Source organism: Rousettus aegyptiacus, unplaced genomic scaffold, assembly GCF_014176215.1.
Source record: "Rousettus aegyptiacus isolate mRouAeg1 unplaced genomic scaffold, mRouAeg1.p scaffold_m13_p_1, whole genome shotgun sequence".
Lineage (NCBI taxonomy): Eukaryota > Metazoa > Chordata > Mammalia > Chiroptera > Pteropodidae > Rousettus > Rousettus aegyptiacus.
The window spans coordinates 116,593,303-116,618,335 of record NW_023416284.1 but is presented as its reverse complement, the minus strand read 5'-3'; the positions used below and the strand labels follow the sequence as shown (position 1 = coordinate 116,618,335).

The 25,033-nt window shown below is 32.6% G+C and overlaps 1 protein-coding gene across 4 annotated transcripts in view; it reads right to left on the bottom strand.

Moving 5' to 3' along the window:
• Window positions 1-25,033, bottom strand: part of ADGRB3 (adhesion G protein-coupled receptor B3) — a 653,858-nt gene that overhangs the window by 286,389 nt on the left and 342,436 nt on the right. For all 4 annotated transcript variants that reach the window (XM_016157597.2, XM_016157598.2, XM_016157599.2 and 1 more), the window contains 2 exons: window positions 9,902-10,051; window positions 8,988-9,063 (listed from right to left, as the gene is read on the bottom strand). In XM_016157597.2, coding sequence (XP_016013083.2) covers window positions 8,988-9,063; window positions 9,902-10,051 — 226 coding nt within the window. The remainder of the gene's footprint in view (window positions 1-8,987; window positions 9,064-9,901; window positions 10,052-25,033) is intronic.

The following is a 25,033-nucleotide window of genomic DNA, read 5'->3' as shown; positions in this document are numbered from 1 at the left end:
CGCAATTTTTACAAAGGTTTAAGGAGCTTAGGGTACATAAACCCTATCTCAAAGAAAGTAAAATTTGTTTATAAAATACAATAATGTTGTTTACAAGAGACCCACTTTAGGTATAAGGATATACATAGGCTGAAAGTGAACGAAAGAGAACAATATTTCATGCAAATGGTAACCAAAAGAGAACAGGATGGCCATACTTATAGCACATAAAATAAACAATAAGTAAAAATCTGTAATGAGATAAATAAAATCATTATATAATGATAAAAGGGTCAATTCAACAGAAAGATAGAACAATTATAAACATATATCTAACTTACAGCAAAGCACCCAAATATATGAAGCAAACAGTGACAGATTTAAAGAAGAAATAGATAGTAACACAATAATAACAGAATATCTCAATATAATATTCCACTTTAATTATGAATAGATTAACCTGCAAGTAGATATATGGAAACAGAGAACTTGAACAACACTGTAGACCGATTGGACCTAACAGACATAACTCTCCATTCAACAATAGCAGAATATACATTCTTCTCAAATGCACATAGAGCATTCTCCTGGATAGATCTCAGGTGAGGCCACAAAAAAAGTCTTAACAAATTTAAGATAATTGAAATTAAACAAAGTTCCTTTTCTGACCACAGTGAAATGAAACTAGAAATCAAAGGAAAATTGAAAAATTTACAAATATGTAAAATTAAACAATACACTCTTAAACTATCAATGTGTCAAAGAACAGATCAAAAGAGAAATTAGAAAATATCTTGAGACAAATGAAAATAAAAATACAACATTCCAAAGCATATTGGATGTAGCAATAGCAGGACTAAGACAGAAATACATAGGACTAAATGATTCCATTTAAAGAGAAAAAAAAAGATCTCAAGTCAACAACCAAATTTTATACCTCAAGCAAGTAGAAAAAGAACAAACTAAACCCAAAGATTAGATCGTAAACAAATGAAATACAGTATAGAAAAACATTAGAGAAGATCAACAAATTTGACAAGCTCTTAGCTAGACTAATAAAAAAGAGGTAAAGCTCAAATAACACAAATCAGAAATGAAGAGGAGACATTACAATTGATGTCACAGATAAAAAGGATCATAAGAGACTATGAACAATTATATACCAACAAACTAAATAACTTTAAAGAAATGAATAAATTCCTATAACTATAACAACCTACTAAGACTGATTCATAAAGAAATAAAAATATAAAGAGACCTATAACTAGTAAGATTGAACCAGCAATCAAAAACCTCCCAATAACAATAACAAAAAGCCGAGGACTAAATGGATTCACTGAAAAATTCCACCTAACATGTAAAAAAGAATCTCTTCAAACTCTTCTAAAACATTGAAGGCAAGGGAATAATTCAAAGCAGCATTACCCTGATACCAAAATCAGAAAAAGATATTACAAAAAATGAAAACTACAGGCCTATACCCTTATGGATATTGATAGAAAAAAATTAAACAAAATACTAGCAAAACAAATTCAGCAACATATTAAAAAGATTATACACCATGATCAAGTGGAGTTTATCTCTGAGATGGAAGGATGGTTTATATGAAAATCAGTCAATGTAATACACTACAATAGCAGAATGGACAAAAACCACACAGTCATCTCAATTGATACAGTGAAAACATTTTTTAAAAATCAACATTCATTATGATTAAAAAACCTTTCAACTAATTAGGTACAGAAGGAATGTACTTCATCATAGTGAAGGTCACATATGAAATATCCACAGTTAAATCATATTCAATGGTGTAAAACAGAAAGCGTTCAATGAAAGATCAAGAACAAGGTAATGATGCCATCTATGGCTACTTTTATTCGGCATATTAGTGGGATCCCTATCGTAAGCAATTATGCAAGACAGAGAAATAAAGTGCAACTAAATTGGAAAGGAAGAAGTAAAATAATATTTTTGCCGATGAAATGATTTTATATATATCCCACACAAAAAAACCTGTAGAACTAATAAACTAGCCAAAATTACAGTTTACATCAACACACAATATAAGTTGCAATTCTATGCACTAATGATGAGTAATCTAAAATAAATGTAAAAAATTCCATTTACAATAGCATCTAACATTTAGGAATTAACTTAACCAATAAAGTGAAAGACTTATACACTGAAAACCTAAAAATATTGCCAAACAAAATCAGAGAAGACGCAAATGAATGGAAAGACATCCCATGTTCATAGATTGGAAGACTCAATAATATTGCTGAGATGTCCATACTACTCAAAGCAATCTATAGATCAATGCTATCCTTATCAAAATCTAAAGACTTTTTGTTGCAGAAATAGGAAAAAAATCCTAATATTCCTATGAGATCTCAAAAAACCTGAATAGCCAAAAACTCTTTGGAAAAAGAAACAAAGCTGAAGGCCTCATACTTCCTGATTTCAAAATGTATTACAAAGCTACAGAAAGTCAAAATAGTATGGTACTTCAATAAAGACCAATGGACTAAAATAGAGTGCACAGAAATAAACCCTCAACATCCATGGTCAAATTATCTTTAATAAGGATATCAAGGCTACATGATGGGGAAAGGATAATCTTTTCAACAAATGGAGCTGGGGAAAGTCAATATTCATATGCAAATTAATAAAGTTGGACCCTTATATTGTATCATATACAAAATTAACTCAAGATTAAAGATCTAAATATAAGACGTGAAACTTTAAAATCCCTAGAAGATAACATAAGTAAAAATTCTTCACGACATTGAATTTGGCAATGATTTTTTTGATATGACACCAAAGAACAAGCAATAAAAGCTAAAATATGTAAATGGTAATGCATCAAACATAAAAACTTCTGTGAAGTAAAAAGAAACAATCAACAGAGTGAAAAGGCAATCTACCTAATAAGAATATTTATAAGCCATATGTCTGATAAAGGATTAATATTGCTAATATAAAAAAAATCTTAAACTCAATAACAAATACAAATAAGATTTTTTAAATGAGCAAAAGGCTTAAATAGACATCTCTAAAGAAAATATTCAAATGACCCACAATTATATAAAAAGATACTCAACATTACTAATCATTAGAAAAATGCATATAAAAACCATAGTGAGATATCACTTCCCACCATTATCAAATAGACAGAAAATAACAAATGTTGACAAAATTGTAGAGAAATTGGAAGCCCTATAGGCTGTTGGTGGGGATGTAAAATGCTGCTATAAAAAAAATATGGAGAGTCTTCAGAAAATCAAAAATAGAATTACTATATAATCCAGAAATCTCACTTCTGGGTATAAATTGAAAGAACTGAAACCAGGATCTCAAAAAGATTTGCACACCCATGTTCACTGCACCACTATTCATAATAGCCAAAAAGAGGACACATCCTAAATGCCCACTGAAAGGTGAATGAAGAGATTATGGTATATACAGACAACGAAATTGTACCCAGCCTTAAAAAAGAAAGAAACTCTGTTAAATGGTACAGCATGGCTGACCTTCCAGCACATGATGCTAAGTGAAATGAGCCAGTCACAAAAAGGCAAATACTACATGATTCCTCTTATATGAGGTATCTAAAGTAGTCTATATTTTAGAAACAGAAAGTAGAATAGTGGTTTCCGGGCTATTGGGGGGTGGTAAAATGTGAGTTGTTGTGTAAGGAATACAGAGTTTCAATTTTGCAAGAGAAAATATTCTAGAGATTTTTTTCACAATAAGGTCAATACAGTGAACATTACTATTCTGTATGTTTAAAAATAGTTAAAAGGGTAAATTTCATGTGTTTTTAACCACATTAACAAAATGCAATGTAGCATTATAGAAGAAACATCACTGGAGGGGATTATGGAACTAACTGCACAAATAAAGTATCGCTAGATATGGTACAGTAAAAAGATGTTAACTATTTATTAAAATTATTAAAATTATTACAGTCTCCATTTTTAGAATTATAGTTCATATAATGTCTATTAAATAAAACCATAATACAATAGATGACTGCATATATATTCTTGGAACTGGGGAGTTCATAAAAATTATTAAGCTAAGTGTATTTGTTTTTAAAACTAAAAAGTTGATGGCTGCTGAAAAAGAGTACTAGGCTAACTCAGAGATTTGAACTAAATAGAATTTCAAGTTAGGTTTGCTAAGAATGTAACACTTAGAACCACAAAGAAACTAAGTAATCAGGGATTTAAATCCACTTTAAAAAGGTATGGCCAAATTAAACTCAGATTTTTGTAAATAATATACTGACTATGTGATATTATACTATTTTGTAGTATCGGTCATGCAACTTTGTCCTCTCCGTGGATGATTTTAATTTCCCCATAAGAGGACACTACAAAAAGATACAGAACATCACAAAAATGTAACATTACATTGCAAATGCAGAATGAGGAAGCAAGTTTCAAAATTTAGATTGGGAAACTGAAGAACAGGTGCTCTTGAGAGAACTTGCTATTTCGTGTTGATTGCCTTCAGAATGTATTGGTATAAAAGTGATTGTTTTTGTTTTTCTATTATTTCCAATATTATTTAGTTCTATTGTTTTTCCCAGTTGCTTTTACTTCCTATAATATTGAAAACACAAATGAGTTCCATTTCTTAAATATATAAAAAAATTCCACATGATTTATTTTTATTAGGTTAGTGGACTTGACAGCAAATTTATGTGATTTTGCATTATTGGAATTTGTTTCTTTTTAAAAAATAATTTTCAAACAACCACTGCCTTATGAGAATGCTGTTTTTTGATCAGCTGTATTTTTTTCTGGCATTTTAATACTAAAGTGTAATTCATATATAATTTTAATGAGATACATTCCAATATCTTGAATGTCAATAGCTTCATTAAAGTGTTTTTAAAAAACAAAAACAAAAGCAAAAGCAAAAACAAACAAACAAACAAACAAAACAGGATTACATCTTCTATTTGTCCTACCAGGAAAACTAGATATTGCTCCCATACTCAAAAGTATTGTGATTTTCCTATAAAACTGGAACCCTACTTTATCAAATTAATCAGAAAATGGATTGTTTAAACTGTTTCTAGGACTCTTTAGATTGAGTATATGTTTGGATACACTTTTTTTCTTAGAGATAATTTCCATTAGATAAATTCTGAGAAGTGGCATTGCTGTATAAATGACAATTCATTTTTAAAGCCTCTTGATATTGCCAAATTGCCCTACTACAATGTTTAAATTCTCACCAGTTTAAGTGCTCACCAAGCTGTGAGTGATTGTTAGTTCCTCGACATGAGTGATTGTTAGTTCCCTGACATGAGTGAGGCCTGTGTGTAGGTGATCTCATTTTCCCCTAAGGACCTCTGGCCTTGGTTGGCCAACCTTCACCTAGGCCCAAAAATGGTCAAGGGGGTGGGAGAGTGACAGCCTCAGGCTTTGGTGTCAATAGACTGGTTTGGGGCCACTTAGTTGACCCCAAGATTCCTTAAGCCTACTAACACATGGCCACATCCTCTTGGCCCTGACAAAATTTTCTATAGAAAACACATGCATATTCACACTAATACACAAGTGCATGATTTTTACTGCTTAAAGGAATGAATATTAGCATCATAGAGGCAGCAAGACCGTGGAAGAGTCCTGGTTTTAGCAGACAGAAGACTTGAGTTGGATTAGAACTCAGTCACATAGTGGACATAAAATCTTAGGCTGGTCACTGAAGTAATAAGGAGCTCAGTACTCTCATATGTAAAATTAGAGTTCTGGAGGGTATTAGCCTTTAAAGGGCCTTGCAGCACTAATATTCACTGGTTCTGTGCTTTTTAACTATAAAAATTATTCTGAAGAAGAATAAAAGTGGGAGGCTGAGAAAAGCACATATTTAGTTTGGATTCCAGTAGAGTACACTTCCTTCAGTGAAGGAACAATTTAAATATACTTAATTGTAAAAGGGAAGACAATCAAATGGTAAAATAAAAATTGCAGCTCGAAGAATAGCTGAATGCATGTTAGGACAAGCGAAGAAAAGAATTATCTAAATAAAAGAGTCAACATGCAGTTATTTCGGTCTTTGTATGAAGGAAAATTTCTAAATTATATCTACTCAAAACATTATGTCAAGTTCTTCTTTCTAGTCCCCATGAGGGAAATTATGCAAAGTATTGTTTTGAAAATGACTATATCAAAATATAAAATCACTGGAAACTTAACAGCAAACCTAACATTATTGTGTGTGTGGGAAACTTGGCTCCAAAAATTTCAACAGATAATTAGTAAAATGATCACTGAAGAAAATGTGCCATAAAAATTTGGTAGGTAATAAGTAAATATATAGAGCAAATTTGTATTTTTTTTCATTTGAATAAGAAATTTCCTCTCCTATTGGGTTCACTTCAGAGTCAAATTTATACAGTAAAACGAGATATATGTATTTTATTTCTCTGTTCCTAAAACATTTTTATAGTATAAACACCAAATTTCCAAGTACCTTATTTTAAAAAATTGTTTATATAGGGTATTGTATCAGATAATTATTCCACTAAACACTTCTTGGACCTTTATTAATTATTAAGCACTATTCTGGGAATTTTGATAGCAGATTTTAAAGAATTAAGCCAATAAGGAAGGTTAGCAGGGTTTCTGCTTAGTAAATGTTTGCTGAGTGACTATAAAATAAAGACATCACCCCTGTCCTTTAAAAGGCTTACTCTTATTTAGCAGATCTAAATTTGGTACAATTACTCATTAAATTTTCCAGAAAATTTTTTTGAAAAGGAAAAACAAGCCTGAAAATTCTCAGTTTCATTGTATTACTATACATAATAAAAGAAAATGAGAAATAAATGCTAATATTTCACCTTTCAAATAGTACTTAAACATTTCATCTTGAGCATTCAACTGTCATTATTTCCAGTCAATGACTCTAAATGTAAATGTTGTTTTCCAAGTCATTTATCTAATCACTTTATACCTAGAAAGTATGAGTAAGAATACATGTTTATAATTCTTATACAAAGGTTAAGAACTTCAAGCTAAAGAATATGTTAGAACTCTAAAATTCTATAATTTTATTGTAATAAAAACAGGGAATTTTTGAAGTTGGAAAAGAACCTTTGAGTTCAACTCCACAATTTACAGATTAAAAAAAGTCAGTGACTTGCCCAAAGGCTAATCTTCAACGCTTTATGTCACAGGTGGTATTAGCGGAGCCACTGCTTTGAACTATTTCCTGCTTTATTTATTAAATAATCCATAATGTATTCATTAATTCTACTCATAATTTGTAAGTGACCAACGTCTCTGCCATGAGTTTAAAAAAAATGTGTTTTTCTTTTTACAAAAGGCTGATATCCATAGATAAATTCCAATTCCCTTGACTAAAAATTTATGAAACTTGGAATAACTTGATTTCATTTGTGTAGGTGAGTCTCTAACTGTGGTATTATTATACAAAACAAGATTAATCATAATGCAACTTTGTTAGAAATGTAGGGAAATGAATTTACAATCTAAAGTATTTTACATTGGATAATTTATTTGCATTCATTATATTCCTCAGCAGCAAATAGGGTAAATAAATATTGCACATGAACTTGCTTCTATTTTAATGTTGAACTGAAGGCAGATGATTGCAATGACTGGACAAGTTGAAATTAAAACCCAAGTCATCTAATTTTAAGTAATGTATAGTGTAGAATTCTTAAAAGATGAGCTGTACACAAATAAATTCCCTGTAGAAATGTGTCTAACTTTGAGTATTTAGGTATGCTTTTAACTTTAGCACATTTTTCTCAAATGAACATCAGACACAGAGTCAGTGTAACTTTAAATCAGTTTAACCGAGTAGTTATACCAATGTGTTTTAATAAACTAGTGGAAAAGTTGAGAGTAAACTTATTAGTTTTGAAAATTTGTTATTAGTAAAACAAAAACAAATACAAACCTATCCAAATTCTATCCAGAGAAGGAAGTTAGAGAAAGCTAACCTTCCCACAATTGTTTCTGTAATTGAAGGAGAACCAGCATTCAAGAGGGACTCTCGATGACTCACCAACTGTATTAATCATTCGCTGTACATAGAAAGATTTTCTCCAAAGAATTGTGACTAGTCACAGCTGCTGCAAAATCTTAGTTGCTCCCTTGGGAGGCCTTTTTCTGCTGGACTGAACTCTAATGGGTTTTATTTATTAGACCATTTGTTATGCCCCTGGTCTAACTGTACACATCATTCATAGTTTCTCCTCCCTAAAAACATGAAGCTTTATTCATGAGGATGTAAGAGCTTACTGCAAATGTGGCTGTATTTAACAAAAATATAACTCTTTCTCAGGCCTCCAAAAATGATGCCTGATGAAACAGGTCACATGAATGATGTTTTCCGTGAGATCAGGTAAAGTAGTTAGGACAGTAGAGCAAATAAATGAATGTTGGTAGAATTACTACTTGTAATTATTTCCTTGAATGACTGGGAGGAGAGAAATCAATAAATTTCTTCCAAAAATAGTCCTCTAATTGAACAACAGCATTTTTCTTAATGTAACTGTAATTGAATATTTATTTAGAAGCAAATTGAGAACTTGTGCAAATGAAGAACAAAACACTTATTCCCAGTCATCATGATGTTTCTTCAGTTTCATGTAACAATAATGAACAGCGCTGTTAAGTACAAATAGAGAAGACAGATTAATTGTAAAACAACCCATTCTATTATAGAGACATAAGGCTTTTCTTTTTATTTTCTTTTTTTCCCCTCACTTTTAAGGCAAGTCATGATTAATTACAAAAGAACTGCAGAGCTATAATCATAGACCAAAATTCTCTTCTTTAGTTGTTTTGAAATGCATAATATGAGAATAAGCTGTTCATTAATTTGGCATTTTGTATTTTATTTAAGAAAAAGCCCTTTGTATTACCAAAGCTTGTTTGACTATTTTCATAGAATGAGCTATAATCACATACTTGGAATAATTTACAAAGATTACAACAGCTTATTACTTTGTAGCTTACCTCAGAGTAGGCAAAATTAGATCTAAGTTTTTATACAGGACTGCTCCAAGAACAAATACCGATGATTCATCTAATTCTAGAAAGAATAAATTAAAAAAATATTAGTGAAATAGTGAGAAAACACTATGTCTTATGACACTTTAATCTGCTAATTACAATGGGATTCCAAAACTTGCTGATACAAAGCTGAGTAGAAAAGAAGCCTTCCTAACCATGAATGGGGCAGGTTAGCCCCTACACCTCACATATTAAACTGTAGTTCTAAAAGATGTTATTTCCATGGTTTTGCGTCAGAAAGTAATTGTACGTCATCAGGCTAAGTTATGAAGCTGCTTTGTTTGCAGCTTATGAGTTTAAATTCCCAATGATATGGGGAAAGAGAGCTAATTCCTTTTTGAACACTGTCATAAGGCCAAAGTCTCCAAGGTATAAATAAGAACACAGTGTCACTGTTGAAAATAGACATTAATTTTAGAGGCTAAGGAAAATGTTCTTATAACTTATGTTTTTAAATTTGTTTTTATATACCAAAGTAATATCTTCAAACTGAAGCAAATGTGAGGAAGAAATAAAAATGACTTTGAATGGAAAATGCAACATGTTTCAATATCTAAAGTTAAAACATCAGGCAGCATGCTTTACACTGAGATAAATAAAACCATCAATACTGAAACTTAATCATGTCAAGCTCAGGTCTATAATTGGCATTTGCATTTCTTTTTAATTTTATAGATTCTTTCCTCCAGCGAATTCAGAGCTTTAAAAACCAAGTGTAAGTTTCTATATTTACAAATTAGAATAATGAATGCAGACTGTTTTTAAATTGTTTAATATATCAAGATTTATGCCGGGTGTTTTATTAAAAGATTTTATCAGAATGCGTTGTTCAAAGCCCAAATTATCTTCATATTTACCTTTTGATGACACAGGAGTAAAAATGCTTTTTGGAATAACTACCCTATCTTCTGAGTTTCTTGCCCAGTCAACCATTCCCTTCCGTCCTTTCATTGGGAAGTTGATGTCTGTTAGAACAGAGGCTGCAGGAAGCTTCTGAATGCTAGCAACTATAAAAAAGAAGTAATAATGTCAACCCACATCTCCCAGTGTAATCAAAGATGATTAAATTAAACCTTACATTATATTCAAAAGAACATTTTGAGTCAAAATTATATTTATCAAAGTTACAAAACAGACATTTCTTCTTATTAGACACTATTTATCAAGGTTGCTGATTCTTTTACTTAATCACCCTATGTTTGTGTTACTTTCAGCAGGAGTCATACAATGATGGTCGATGGTGGGGCGGATATTCTGAGAGGACCAGTAGGTACAACTAGTCATACTAGTTGTTCAAAGTTGGCTTCCATTTCAATTGTTTGAAGCCCATACTGTATTTTTTTTGTTAAATACGTCAATTAACACACTTGATTCATAGACTAAACTAAAATTGCATTTAAATTTGAACTTTGTCTTCGAACATATTTTCCGCATTTACATAACGTCTTAGGAACAAGTTTTCATGGATTAGATGGAATAGCATGAAGACATGGAAAACAATGCCATATTGCTCTGGGAAACAGAACAGTCAGAACTCAAGTAGTAAAGCACCACTAATGCTATAGCCATACAGCTAATATAAAATGCAGAAATATTTAACAAGTAGATTAATAATAACAAATGATTCTTAAAATGTAACTCCACAATTTAAGTAAATGTATACATGTGAATAAAGAGTTGTGTCTTACTTGAAATAAGCATTTTAATATATATTCAGAAAACAATGAATAATATACTTGGTAATACCTGAATATATTTTTATTATATATATTCAATGTTTTCATTGCATATTATATACATATATACATATATATACACACAAATATATATATATATATATTTGACATATAATAAAATCAGGATGATAAAGCTTAAGCACTTACTGATTATACGTATTTTCAATTAAGAAATGCAAATTTTATAACTTTTACATAAGTCCATACTTATTCTACATTAAGGTTTCAGGTGCCCATGCAGAATTTAAATGGAAAGATGATGGAAAAACTCTAAAAGCTATCACAATAAGAAAAGCTAAAGTGAGAAACCATTAGGCTCTTTATAAGTGGATTTCATTCTAAAGAAACTTGTAATTTAAATCAAGAGAAGATGAAAATTAAGAATTTAATAGTATTATTAGTTGTGTAAATATATTACCGCACCACTGGCTTAGTTCCAAATTAAATTGATTATGTATTATTGTACTTTGTTAAAGCTCTTTCAGGCTATTATACATATCCATTATCAGCATAAGATGGAATTTCATTTGGCCTGTAATTTGATATAATAAGCCTAAAAAGCGATTTTGTAACTAAATGTTGAAGGAAAGTGGATGCTTGGTAAAATATAAATTAGTTATAGGTATTAAATGTTGTTTTTGGGTAACAGCTGTTATTATTTTGGTTTCTTTATTTTTTCAAACAATATAGTCTTTATTGTCCATAAACGACCCAGTTTATGTGTCCTAACGGGTCCAAATCCATCAATGCATGTAGATTGCCAGGTTGGCACATTGACGACACATTGTTTCTTACGTTCATCTGCTTCCAAATTCCTTGACTCTAATTTTGGTTGTCTCCATGTTAAATGAAATTTATTTCAACTCTCTGCTCTAAAAAAACTGATGAGAAGAAATGAAGGTTTTTTTGACTGTCACACAACTTGTTTTTACTATAAAGGAAAATAAAAGATAAATTGTTGGGTCTTGAGGTCTAATAATGCCTGTTTCTATATATTGGATAGAAAACAAAACAAAACAAACAAACAAAAAACAAATAAATACAAGAAATAACAAATAGAGAAAACATTATCTACCAAATATATAACACTTTATCGTGAATAAATGCTAGTCTAATACCATATTCTTCAAGATTTAAAAATGATATGTTTATATATGCACATATCTCACTTTATAAAATGCATTCCTTCTTCAATTACAGGCACATTGGCTGTTAAATTATGACTCTATATATTAGATTGTACTTTTGAACAGTCTAGATTAAAGGGACATAAAAATCAATTAGGATCACTATTTAATTTGTGCAAAAGTCCTTTAAAATGCATAGTCTTAAGCATAAAACCAAACATTTATAATTTTAGTAGGAATATAGTTTTATAGTTTTAAAGATGATGTTTTCAATAAATAAATTATAAAAGGGGACATGATTTCATAGACTGATAAGATTCAAATGCTAGCCTTCAAATTATCAATATATACATGCATTAAAATATGAAGTATTTAAAATTATACATACATCTTTACGTTAAACATACCTAAGAATATGCCTAAGATGAAACTATGGTTCTTCATGACCCTGCATTGATTACCCAAAAAATCCATTTCTATAGAGCAAAAATGATTTAAAGATGACTTTTATTTTCTTATTCTTTCAGTCTTTGTACCAGAAACTTGAACCAAACCAATGCACAATTTTTCCCTTCTTCGGCGAGTTTAACTATCCAAAAGTCTTAGGTAAAATTTAGATGGGAAGTTTATATGTTAAGTAAATACTAAAGAGGTAAGTAAGATTAAAAATGAATGCCTTAAACTATGTGAAGAGTATATATGTGTCCAGTGCTGACAAAGAGACATAAATGCAAAGTATAAATGCAAATTTCCATACTGTTGTTCTGTAATAACTGCTGCATTAAAACCAGTCATTGTGAGTATTTAGATATAGAGCATCTTTCCCTGAATACTGAGGAAATGTCTTTCTTACAAAAGATTAAAGTACCTGGAAGAATCCTTAAAGGACACAGTGTCCCTGAACAAACAGGCACATCTTAAATGCACCAAGAATTACCCTAAATTCACTGTATCATGTTTTCATTACAACACTAGATTTGATTTCTTATGCGATAAAAATAGGTGACTCATCACTGATAAACCTTGGAGCAAAAGCAGCTGCATTTTCATTCTGCAATTTTAATACTTTCATTTTGAATTTGGATGTGCAGCACAAAATTCCTTTGAGAGCATCCTGTCTGTTATGGGCCATGCTCTCAAAAGATTTGGGTTCAGTATAGATATTTGCTTTTTAGAAAGAATAGGGAAGCTTTGCAGATGAGTCTAAAAGCATATGAGCTGGGGTTTTGTAATTTTTCTTTGTTTCTTTTCTTTTTTACTTTTTGGAATACCTGAGACCTCCTTTTTTTTCCATCAAAACAAGGTGGTGCTTCTAACCTCATTCCTCAGGAATATCATGAGGTTTTATTCCTTTGCCTTTGTTAGGTCCTGAAGAATGGGGATTCTGTCCTATTCATCTTTATAACATGAATACTGAACATATGAATTGGAGTTAAGTTGAACATCGGTTGCATCACAGACAAAATGGAAGGTATATGGAAGGAAAAGACTAGAGAGCAAGAGTATATAGATGAATACTATGGGGATGAGCAAAGTAGGCAATTGAGGGCCAATAAAGGAAAATGGCAACTTACCAGAGTGCCTTAAGTATGGGTTCTTGACTTGGTTCTGGATTCAAATCCCTGATATAATAGGGTAACTGTAATGTCCCAGTTTTTTTTTTTTAAGGGGAGGGGGCGGTGTCAGTTTATTTCTGCTGTTTTGTATAATTATGACGAGCATCCCCTATCACTCTTAAAAGTCTCATTTTAGAAGATAAATTCCATGTTCACCTTACAAATTGTGTGACACTGGGCAAACAATCTAACTTTTCAATGCCTCATTTTCCTCTTCTGTAACATGGGAATGATAATATTATCTACCTCATCAGGATGTTAGAGGGTAAAATAAAGTAAGTTACTGTCTGTCAAGAGGTGAGAGCTGGGTGCCTAGAACTGTGCCTGCAGCCGGGAAGGTCCTATGTAAGTGCTGGCTACCACCGTCAGAGTATGCTTCCCCACAGTCAAGTTCAAGGAAACTACCTCACAGTGTACTCCATTTTATGATTACATCTTTGGCTTTTTCATCAAACATTCTTTTTTGGTTGTCCTTCAGTGACCCTAGACATGAGATGACATATTCAAAAATTCATGTTGAATGTATTCAGATAACCAAAGGCAGGAAGTGCATTTAAATAGAGCTCATTCTTTAGTACTTAAATGTACCACCTAGAGTGTTGAATAAAAGTTTCTTTCTACTCATTCTTTCTCTCTCTTCTCTCTCCCTCCTTACTCCTCCCTTCTCTTCCGTCTGTCTCTGTCTCTCATAGATTCTGCCAAAGAAAATGGGCTACCTTTTCTGGTTATCTGGTTACATAAAGTCAGCCAGGTTAAAAATCTATTGTCCCAATTGAGAAAGGAAATGACTGTATCATGAATGACAGACAATTTAGTATTTCCATTCCAGTCAAGGCCAAAGAACTTCAAAAGCACCACCTTCAGGCAGTGACTTAAGTGCTTAACAGAGTGACTCACATTCTGTAAATGAAACTCCCAGGCAAGGGCACCTCATAATCATAAACAAATGTGTAGGGGATACAGAAGTTTAAGGGACACCTCAAAAACTATTATTTTCATTGTTGCCTTATACACTAGTCACCCCGCTCCTTAGCCCAGGTTTCATTTTTGCAGTTTCAGTTGCCCACAGTCAACTGTGGTCCAAAAATATTAAGTGAAAAATTCCAGAAACAAAAAATTCATGGGATCATCCCTTTGTCCAGCATATCCAAGCTGTGTACCTTAACTGACCATTAGTCACTTAGTAGCTGTCTCAGTTATAAAATCAACACAGTATTGCAGTGCTTGTGTTCAAGTAATGCATATTTTACTTAATATTGGCCCAAAAGTGAAAGAGCTGTGATGCTGGCAATTCGGAAATGCCAAAGAGAAGCCATAAAGTGATTTCTTTAAGTGAAAAATAGAGTACAGTACATAAAGATACTTTGAGAGAGTGACCACATTCACATAACTTCTATTATAAGATATTATAATTGTTCTGTTTTACTATTAGCTATTGTTGTTAATCTCTTAATTTATAAATTAAACTTTATCATAGGTATGTATGTATAAAAAAACATAATATATCTAGAGTTCAGTACTATCTTGTGGTTTCAGGCATCCACTAGGGGTCTCAGAATATATCCTCTGTTGATGATGGGGGGAGTACTATATTTATATTTCTGATACATTTAAAGTTTGTCTCATTTTTCATGTTGATTCAGAGGAAACAACTTACATATCGAGTCTTAACTCATCAATATTAGGAAATTGGCCAGCCAAAAAAATAGAATTACTTGTGGGAAAACATCACTCAATCTTACCAGATGGTCACCTGCACAGATTTGAAGTCCTGTAAGAAATATATGGAAGGGAGGGCATGGTGCATTGTGTCAGTGTGCCAGAAAACAACTACTAATTTTGTTTATGCACCCATAGCAAGCACACAGGGACTGAGCAGGGTCTACATGTAGTGTAACCCCTGGCATTTAGAAGCTTAAAAGTCATGATTTTTATATTTATATAGTGACGCTGATTGACTTGTAAAATAACAAAGGCATTTGGGAGGGAAGGGAAGGACAGCTGGCATTTATTGAACACTTATTTATTGAATGCCTCCTCTGTGCTAGTTCTTACCAAAGCACTTGACCAAGTACTCTATCTGATTTGATATTTAAGACAACCCTATGAGGTATTGTTATTATCTGTACCATTACTTTACAAATAAGGACATGGACTCAAGTGGTAACACTGTGATCCAAAACTCAGTTTGCCTACTCAGAAGTATATGTATGATTTTTTCAAATTTACTTTGCCTTACTGTAATGTTTTTGCATTAAAGACATACATAATGGTTCAAGTAGAGGAAATAAAAACTATATTGCTTGTCTAACAGGAGATCAAAACTAGATCTCCTGACTAAAGGATGGTGTTATCAAAAGGGGGTCTGTCTGTCTGTCTATCTATCTATCTATCCATCCATCCATTCATCCATCATCTACCCATCCTTTAGCATGCCCAGCATAATCTTTATGTTTAACTATTTCTATAAAAATTACATTTTAGGATTCTACAATGGTGGTTTATACTGTAATGGTCTCCAACCTTTCTGACATCAGGAACTGGTGCTCCTATGAGAATCTAATGCCTGATGATCTGAGGTGGAGCTGAGGCAGTGATGCTAGCACTGGGGAGCAGCTGCAAATACAGATGAAGCTTCACTTACTTGCTCATCTGCCGCTCAGCTCCCACTGTGAGGCCTGATTCCTAACAGGCTACTGATGGGTACCAGTCCATGGCCCAGGGGTTGCAGACCCTTAGTTTATAGGAAACATTCAGAAATTCAAACAGACAGATTTCCAGCTGCTCTCCTCTTCACCTCATTTTCCCTTATTTACTCTGTCTCCTTTCCCAAAAGGTTGGGATTAGAATTTTGAGGGCTGTAGAGAAAGAACTGGCTTGCTAGAGAGCAGCAAGTAGCCATTACTTTCTAGGAAGCAAAGCCCTAGGCAGGCCATCTGAAGGCTCCCTCTACCATCACCATTACTCAATATGGGATCCCCAATTCCCAGGAGAGGCACACAGAGAATTAGATGATAAATGCTCTTCCCATTAGTAGTTTACAGGTTGTTTTTAAGAGAAAAAACAGGATCCTCTAATTTTTCAAAGTAGACAAATTAGATAAGCAGTCAGGAAAGTATGTGGCATGTCAAAGACACTTTTTTTGACTTGTTAGTTTTTAATGACATTATGTGTGTGTGTGTGTGTGTGTCTGTGTACATACGTACATATATATATACATATATATATATATATACATATATATATATACACTTTAAATAATTAACCATTTTACATATTCCATTCCAGGACCAAAATTTAAAAAAAGGTATAAATTACTTGTGAGTCATCAGCCTTAAATTCTGTTCAGACATTTCGAAACCTGGGAGCTTCTGTGCAGCTGGGCACGGTTCTCATTTCTGCTCATGATCTTTCCGTCAGACTTTAGTGCTCTCTACTGGAGACTCCTTCAGCTTCTCCTCAGGTCACTCCTATTTTCCTAACATATGATCGTGCTGACACACATGGTATATCCCCTCCTACACATGACACTTGTTCAGGCTGAACTGTCTCAAAACAGGGAGTGGCAAACTACAACCCGCAGGCCAAATCTGTCCTGTCAGTTATTTTTGTATGGTCTACAAGCTAAAAATGATTTTCACATTTTTAAATGGCTAAAAAATTGAAGAATATTATATTTTGGTATGTGTAAATTAAATCAAATCCAAATCTCAGTGCCTACAAATAAAGCTTTATTGGGACACACGCACCATTCATTTATATGTTGCCTAGGGCTGCTTTCATATAACAATGGCAGAGCTGAATAGATACAGTAAAGACGGTATGAAAGGTTTACAAATCCTAAAATACTTACTATCTGGCCCTAAAAGAAAGTTTGCCTGGACATACAGTGGAGAAGCTATTTTTAAATATTACACTTTTAAAAGAAATACATTCTAACAGCATTTTAGTTACTATACTTTTTCTGTTACTTATTGCATACTCTTTCTGACCAAAAGAGAAAGGAACACTAGGTAATAAATAAACAAGCATAAAAATAATGCCAAGTTGTCTAAGCAACCTAAGTATTTATCAAGAGAAGAATAGATAAAGAAGATGTGAGTACGTACATACAATGTAATATTGCTCAGTCATAAAAAAGAATAAAATCTTTCCATTTGCAACAGCATGAATGGACCTAGAGGGTATTATGCTAAGTAAAAGAAATTAGAGAAAGACAAACACCATATGATTTCACTTATATGTGGAATAAAAAAAAATGAAATAAACAAAACTCCAAACAAAGCTACAGAGAACATTTTGATGGTTGCCAGATAGGAGAGGATTGAGAGGGAAGTGTAAAAAGGGGGAAGGGTTAAAGATGTACAAATTTCCACTTATAAAAACAAAGAGATGTAAGTACAGCATAGGGAATACAGTCAATAACATTGTAATAACTATGTATGGTGTCAGATGAGCATTAAACTTATCCAGGTGATCACTTTATAACTTATAAGAATATCTAATCACTATGCTGTACACCTGAAACTAATATAATATTGTATGTCAGCTATAATTAAGAAATTTTAAAAAATTTAAATGAGAGCTTTTGTATGTACAGCATTACTGACTTTCTCTTTTCATATATGTGCATATGCACGTGTGTGTGTGTGTGTGTGTGTGTGTGTGTGTGTGCGTGATATAATTTTTTTGAGATTTAAGGGTATTTATAACTTCTTGGGGAAAAAAGTCAGGAATCTATTAGAAGTTAGGCATCAATGCAGGCAGGAAACAACTGAAGTCAATAATTAAATGGCTTCTCTAGATAGTGAATCATCCATTCTCAGAAGAGTAATAGCCATGGAAAGTCACTTGACAAGAGAAAAGAGATCACTGTAGACTGAAGAGTTAATTCTGGAAATTTATTCATCCAGCAAATCTCTGTTGAGCTCTGAGAGTGTTCCAGGTGCTGTCCTACCACCGAGGATTTAGCAAGTAAGTAAGAGATACAACATTTTGCCCATAAAGAGCTCACAGTCTATTGGGGAATATGTAACATTGATAAGTGAACAAAGAATTCAGATGATTCTAAAAATGATAGGTGGCATGAAAGAAATAACTGATGAGATGGAACATGGTTACTTGGCCAAGGAAGGCCTTTCTGAAGAGGTATAATCTCAATTAAGTTTTGGCAGTTGAGTAGAAGCTAAGGGAAGAAGAAACTGCCTGTACAGATGTAGGGCCTGGACAAGGCCTGCAATGTTCCAGAAACGTCAGAACTGTACTAACTGGGTAGGAGAAATGACACGAACAAACACATGAAATAAGAAAACAATATCCTAGAGAAATAATTACATTCTAATAGGGCAGAAAGATTTAGTTAGAGTAGTAGTAGAAAAGGCTAAAAATTATATTGTAGGTTAAGGGATCTGGTGATCTGGAACATGATCAAGTTTAGAACTTAGAGATGTAAATTAGATGCCTTCTAATTCGAAATAATAGTTGATAATGGAGACATAGACAAGTTCTTCTAAGGAGAGAATAAAACAGATTCATTCATTCAGTGGATATTAATTGAGCACCTATTACATGCCAGGCACAATTCTGGGCAAGTATACCAGTGAACAAAACAGTTAAAGTCCCTGCCCTCATGGCACTGGCATAGAATCTGGGGAAAGACAGACAAGGAATAAATAAACACAATTAGATAGAATGTTGGTAATGATAAATGATATGAAAAAGAATGATGAGTGGAATTGGTAAGCTAATGTCTGTACAGACACCTGAAAGAAATGAGAGGGTGAGCTACGCACACAAGGAGATGACAGAAAAAAGCTGAGAAATGTAGCTTAAGAAAGGCTCACTTTTAGAGGGCAAAGAAAAATAAACAGGGAAAGACACCAAAAATAAATGAAGAGAGACAGAGAGAAGAGAAAACTATAATAGTAAACTAACTTGGGAGAGATGTTTTTTAATAATGATAGAGTAGCTTTATAAAGAGTCACAGACTTTATAAATTATGGGTAATTGGTCAAAAACTATGAAAATCATACTCTAAAATTAGGTTCAGGACATGCTCTATTGCAGAGGTTGGCAAAACTATGGGTCAAAAAAGTAAATACACCTTTGTGGGTCATCAGGCCCCTGCTGAAACTACACAACTCTGCTAGTTGGATATGAAAGCACCCATAGACAATTCATAAATGAATGATCATTAAGAAAATGTGGTATTTAATCATATAAAAATAATTATTTACATGACCAGTATTGTCTCTGCAGTTACATTATATGTGACTTGTTTGAGTGACCTGATGAAGTTGCACAGGTCTTTTTTTTTTTTTTTTTTTTCCCATAACAGAGTCTTTCCTCTCTAACTAGAACATTCTTTTCTTTTGTTAGCCTTGAGTCTCTGCTAAATTGTTTTTTTTCTTAGCTTGGTCTGTCTTAACTGCCCCATCTAAAGAAATTCAACTCCCTCCCATATCATCCTATTTATTTTCTTTATGGCCCTGTTCACAGTTAAATATCGTCTAGTTTATGGAGAATGGTTTATTATCTGCCTCCCACACTAAACTACAAGCTCCAAAGGAAAAGCATTTTCCCTATTTATTATGTATAATAGAATCCTAACATGTAGTAGCTTTGACATAATATCCCCTATTTTTTAAATGAATGAGGTTTACCAAAGCCTCAAGGAGGCATCAGGATTTAATGTGAGTCCTCAATATCTTTTAGCCCTGGAGACAAATAGCCTTAGTTTCCCAATTACTTTGTAATCTTTAGCAAGTCATGTAATTGCTTTTCATTTTGACTATCTGTAAAAATCAATAGCCCTTCAATAGTCCTACATAGTAGGACACAATATATGACAATTTCCTTTTATTCTTCACCTTGACCATTCTCTACCTTGTGTAAAATACTGTGGAAGATCCAAAATTCAAAACGAAAAAGTTCTTACCTAGAAAGAGATTACAATCCATTGAGACACCTATTTAACACAAATATTAGGTATGGGTAGAATAAGAGAATTTTTCTTCTGAACTCCAAATTTGTCTACTCGAATTGTTCAATTGCATGTCTTCAGGCATATTAAAGCTTATACTCAAAGCTTAAATCTTCGCCTCTACCCATTCTTCAACAAAAGCATCTTTCCCTATTCATCCTTCCCCATCTCTGTAGAGGGTACCTCCATCCATCCTTGTCTCAAAACAGAAAAATGTAAGTTATCCTTGACAGGTCCATGTCCTCATCCCTGGAATATAGTTCTGTGCTTGCTGTTTCTCTTCCAAACCATAGCTTAAGGTTGTTCCCTCATCACAACCTTGACTGCCACACAATAGTCCATCAAATTTTGCCTTAATTAAGCATCTTACTATATTCACTTCTTCCATTCTTGCATCTTTCCTAATCACCCCCTACATTGCAATGAATTATTTTTAAAGCAGAATTGAATCACATTGCTCCTCAATGATTTCCTGTTACATTCCTATAAGATACAAAACCCTCTTCCAGGGTCTCCATGACTCGGTCCTTGACTTACTCTTCAATAATATTTCATGAGTTTTTCCACTAACAACTACTCTCTAGTCACATTTATATTCTTTTTTCATACCAACTCCTCTTTTGAAAATTATTACTCAACCATCAGGTTTTGGGTTCCATGATAAGGAGAACATTCTAATACTGAGTAACCACTGCCCTCTTATCTACATTAGGAATCCTGGTTAGTCTCTCTTTTTCATACCATTTACTACAACTTAAATTATACTTGTGTATCTATTTATCTATCTAAATGTTTTTGGTTTTTCGAGATTTTCCCTCATATTCCATACAACAATACAACTTATATGTGCATTCATTCATCTACATAAATTTTACATTTAAAAACTTAAACTCCCCATCTCCATCCAGACTGTCACCTCCATAAGAATAGAGACTAGGTATATTTGGCTCATCTTTTTGTTCCCAGAGGATTGTTGGTACCTGGTAGGTATTTAATAAGTATTGATTTTATATAATGAAGGAAGGAAGAAATGAAGAGTTGGAGACTAATTTTAACTGGGAAGGGGGAACTGGGTAAGGTTATGTACAAGACTCTAAGGTAATGTAAATAAGAGCAGGGACGTGATTTCATGTTGTTCATAAAATTTTAGTCACTTCATCTTATGAGAAGGAAACCAGGGATCCTACACATTTTTCAAAATAGGTAGAAATGAGCTAAGACATGAATGCCTAACCAAATGTAATTTTTTGAAGAAAGAGGAGGGATGAATGGAAGTAGCAAAAGATATCATTTATTGAGCATTTAAGTGTCAGCACTAGTGGATTAATTCCCTGATCCCACAACACACTCTGAACCAACTACAATTAATAGACTAGTTTTGGATCATTTAGCTGCGAAACCAATCTTCAGATGCTAATGGCATTATAGTAGATTTTCACGAGTTTATGGTTGAAATATAAACAAACTAAAGAATGACTATTGATAGCAATTAATACATGAGCTCTATATTTGTGAACATCATTTCTTTCTCATCAAGTTCAGAAAACAATTTTGGTCATTGAATTCAACTACCCCCCCCCCAAAAAAAAATAATTTACTTTTCCTCTCCACACATGCGCATGCACAAACATAAATACACATACTCTAAGGTTAAATTAAGTGCTCTATTTCAGTACAGTATTCTATATGTTGATAAAGAGCATACCAACCAATTATAATTTTGCTTCATCTATACAGTCTATTACACAATAATATATTTACCTTTCTGTTAAGAAATTGATATTTAAAAAATAAATATTCCATATTTCTAAAATACTATGATATTTTTGAAATATCATAGACTTTTAGAATAAATTTTAAAGATGATAAAAGTTATTCTCTTTAGTAAGACTATTATTACATTTTAGGAGAAGTAAAGAGAAAATTGAAGGCATTAGGCAAAGTTAAAAGAGTTAATCAGCAATATGTTTAGGGAAAGAAAAAGAAGACTACCTGGGAAAAAGGGAATGGAAAAGTAATGCTCCTTAATAAGAGAAAGACAGATTCTTCAAAAAGAGAAAGGGTCATATTTCAAATTTAATAAATTAGCTCTAATGGATATTGAAGCTGATTATTAAGATCATTTGTAATGGCAAAGAAAATGTTTCAGTATTTTAGTCTCAATTATATCCCCCTATATTCCTATCACATTTTAGAACCCTATTAGAATTTCAATGTATTGGAATTAGAATTTTATTTCAGAACATATATATTGGATATATAACCCCTTATCCAATATAAATCATTCCTTATTAACTATTCAGCCTCTACATCTTTAACATTCTGTTTTGTAGTTATCAGCTAAACCTTGAATAAAATACTGTCCAGCATATAAAGTCATATGTTATTTAAATCGTTATTATTTTAATTTTCAATTCAGTTTAACTTTTATTAAAAAGTGTCTTTTTATTCTTTGATGTAACTTTAAAACATACACTAATTTTTCCCTAAGCTCACAGCATGAATTTTAAAACATTTGCATTTACCTAAATAACTGCATTTCAGGTTTGGACACTGATATTTTAGAACATATAAACACAACACACTCATAAACGTCTGCTCTCTCACATTCATATGACACAGACTGAAACAGAAAATCAAATGAAAGAAAACATTAAATTAGCCACATAAGTAATTACATTTCTTAAATTAAACTCTTCTTATAGAAAATTTAAGTAGGTAAAAAAAGCAGAAAAATATTTTGAATTAGTTCTCTTTTGTCATTCAAAATACGTTTAATGACAAAAGAGAACTAATTCATTTATGAACTCAGGAGGATATAGTAATGGTGAATTATTTGATGCATTTATAGAGATAATTGATAAAATTTTGCAGACTACAGGCGATGGATTACATGTTAAGAAGCAGAAATTATAAAATTAAAGCAGAAAAGATTCCTCTGTGTGAATCATTCAAGAAAACTAGGACCTAATTAATGACAAATAAATACATGGAAGAAAGAAGTAACTTCTTAAGTCAGCAAACTGTAAATGCTATTGAAATGTTGCTGGGCCTCCATTGTCATTATACTACTAAAGACAATTGTGTTACATACTCATTTTAAAACATACAGACACAGCACAAATATTTTTCCAGATTTCATTACATTATCTGCCTAGAAGTCTGGAATCTTGGTCTGCTTTGTGAAATAAACAATAAGTGTACTCTTGGATTAAAAAAAGAAAAAAAAAAACTTAGGATATTATATTTAGGTAGAAACTTTAGAAGTTCTCTAGAGGGGCAGACTATGGCTATGGGGGACTGAGTAACCTGATCGAAGTCACATACGCAATGAATAGTAGCAAAGCACATGTTTGGCCCTATATTGGTCCACTACCAATTACTGAGGGCCTATTACGTGCTAGCTAAATATACATTATCTTTAATCTTTACAATAACTCCTCAGGCAAGGTATTATTATCTCTGCTTTAGAAAGGAGTACACTGAGGAATTTAGAGATAAAATAACTTGCAGAAGGTCAGTTAGTTGTGGTATAGCTAAGGTTTATGGCCAAATCTGGCTCCAAAGTCAGTATTTTTTCCTAGATATAAAATACCATCCCTGTTTGCATCAACATAACGGGCACCAATCTTTTTTTAATCTGAGTTACATTTTTCGATTGTCAAATTCAGATGGAAACCTATTAATCTGAAATTTAGTGAAGGAAGCAATGGGGAAGAAGAACAATTTAGTACATAATACTTGGTACAACCACATAAAATACAAAAAGATAAAGAAAAAAATGAAAAAAAATGTTGGAAGGGAGTTAATGCCTTTTTTCCTCTTCACTGGTTATTGTTATAGAGGCAGGCCACTATTGCCATAGAGTTAAACAAGAATTGCCATAGAGACAGCTAAAATGGAATTGTTTTTCATATTCACACAAACTCGCAGCAATATACTTCTAATTAGTTGAACAGCAAAATCAGAAAGAAGGCACACAGTATGCCAATTTTAGTAGTTTCAAATCCTTACTGCATAAACCAATAGAGAACAGAGATATAATTTTATAACATTCAAATTTTTGTTTTTAGATTGGCTTAAGACTTTATATTTCTATTCTGTTCTATGAGTGTGAATCTACCAGAGTCTAAGGGAATTAATCTCACATGCTGAGAAGACATATCATTCCAATATCTTTTAGATGCAATGTCCTCAGGGACTAGGAAGACATTTAATTTCCCATATGACCCCTATGCTATCTCACCTCTGAAAGCCTTTCCCTGGTTGGAGTTCTCTTCCATATCTCTTGAACTGAGGCAAAGCACTGATCCCTTTATGCAAATTTCCCATTCACAGCTTCCCTAGGGCACAGAAGTCATAAGCAACTTCTTTGCAGAAATTCATGTTCTTATAGAGAATAATTAAAGTACACTCAAGCCTAAAGTGTTTGTGGTTAGGTTTATGTGTCAACATGCAAGAAACCGAAGAATTCTTGGTCTGGATTCTCAACTGAAATCTTAATTTTGAAATTGGGATTTTCTATTTC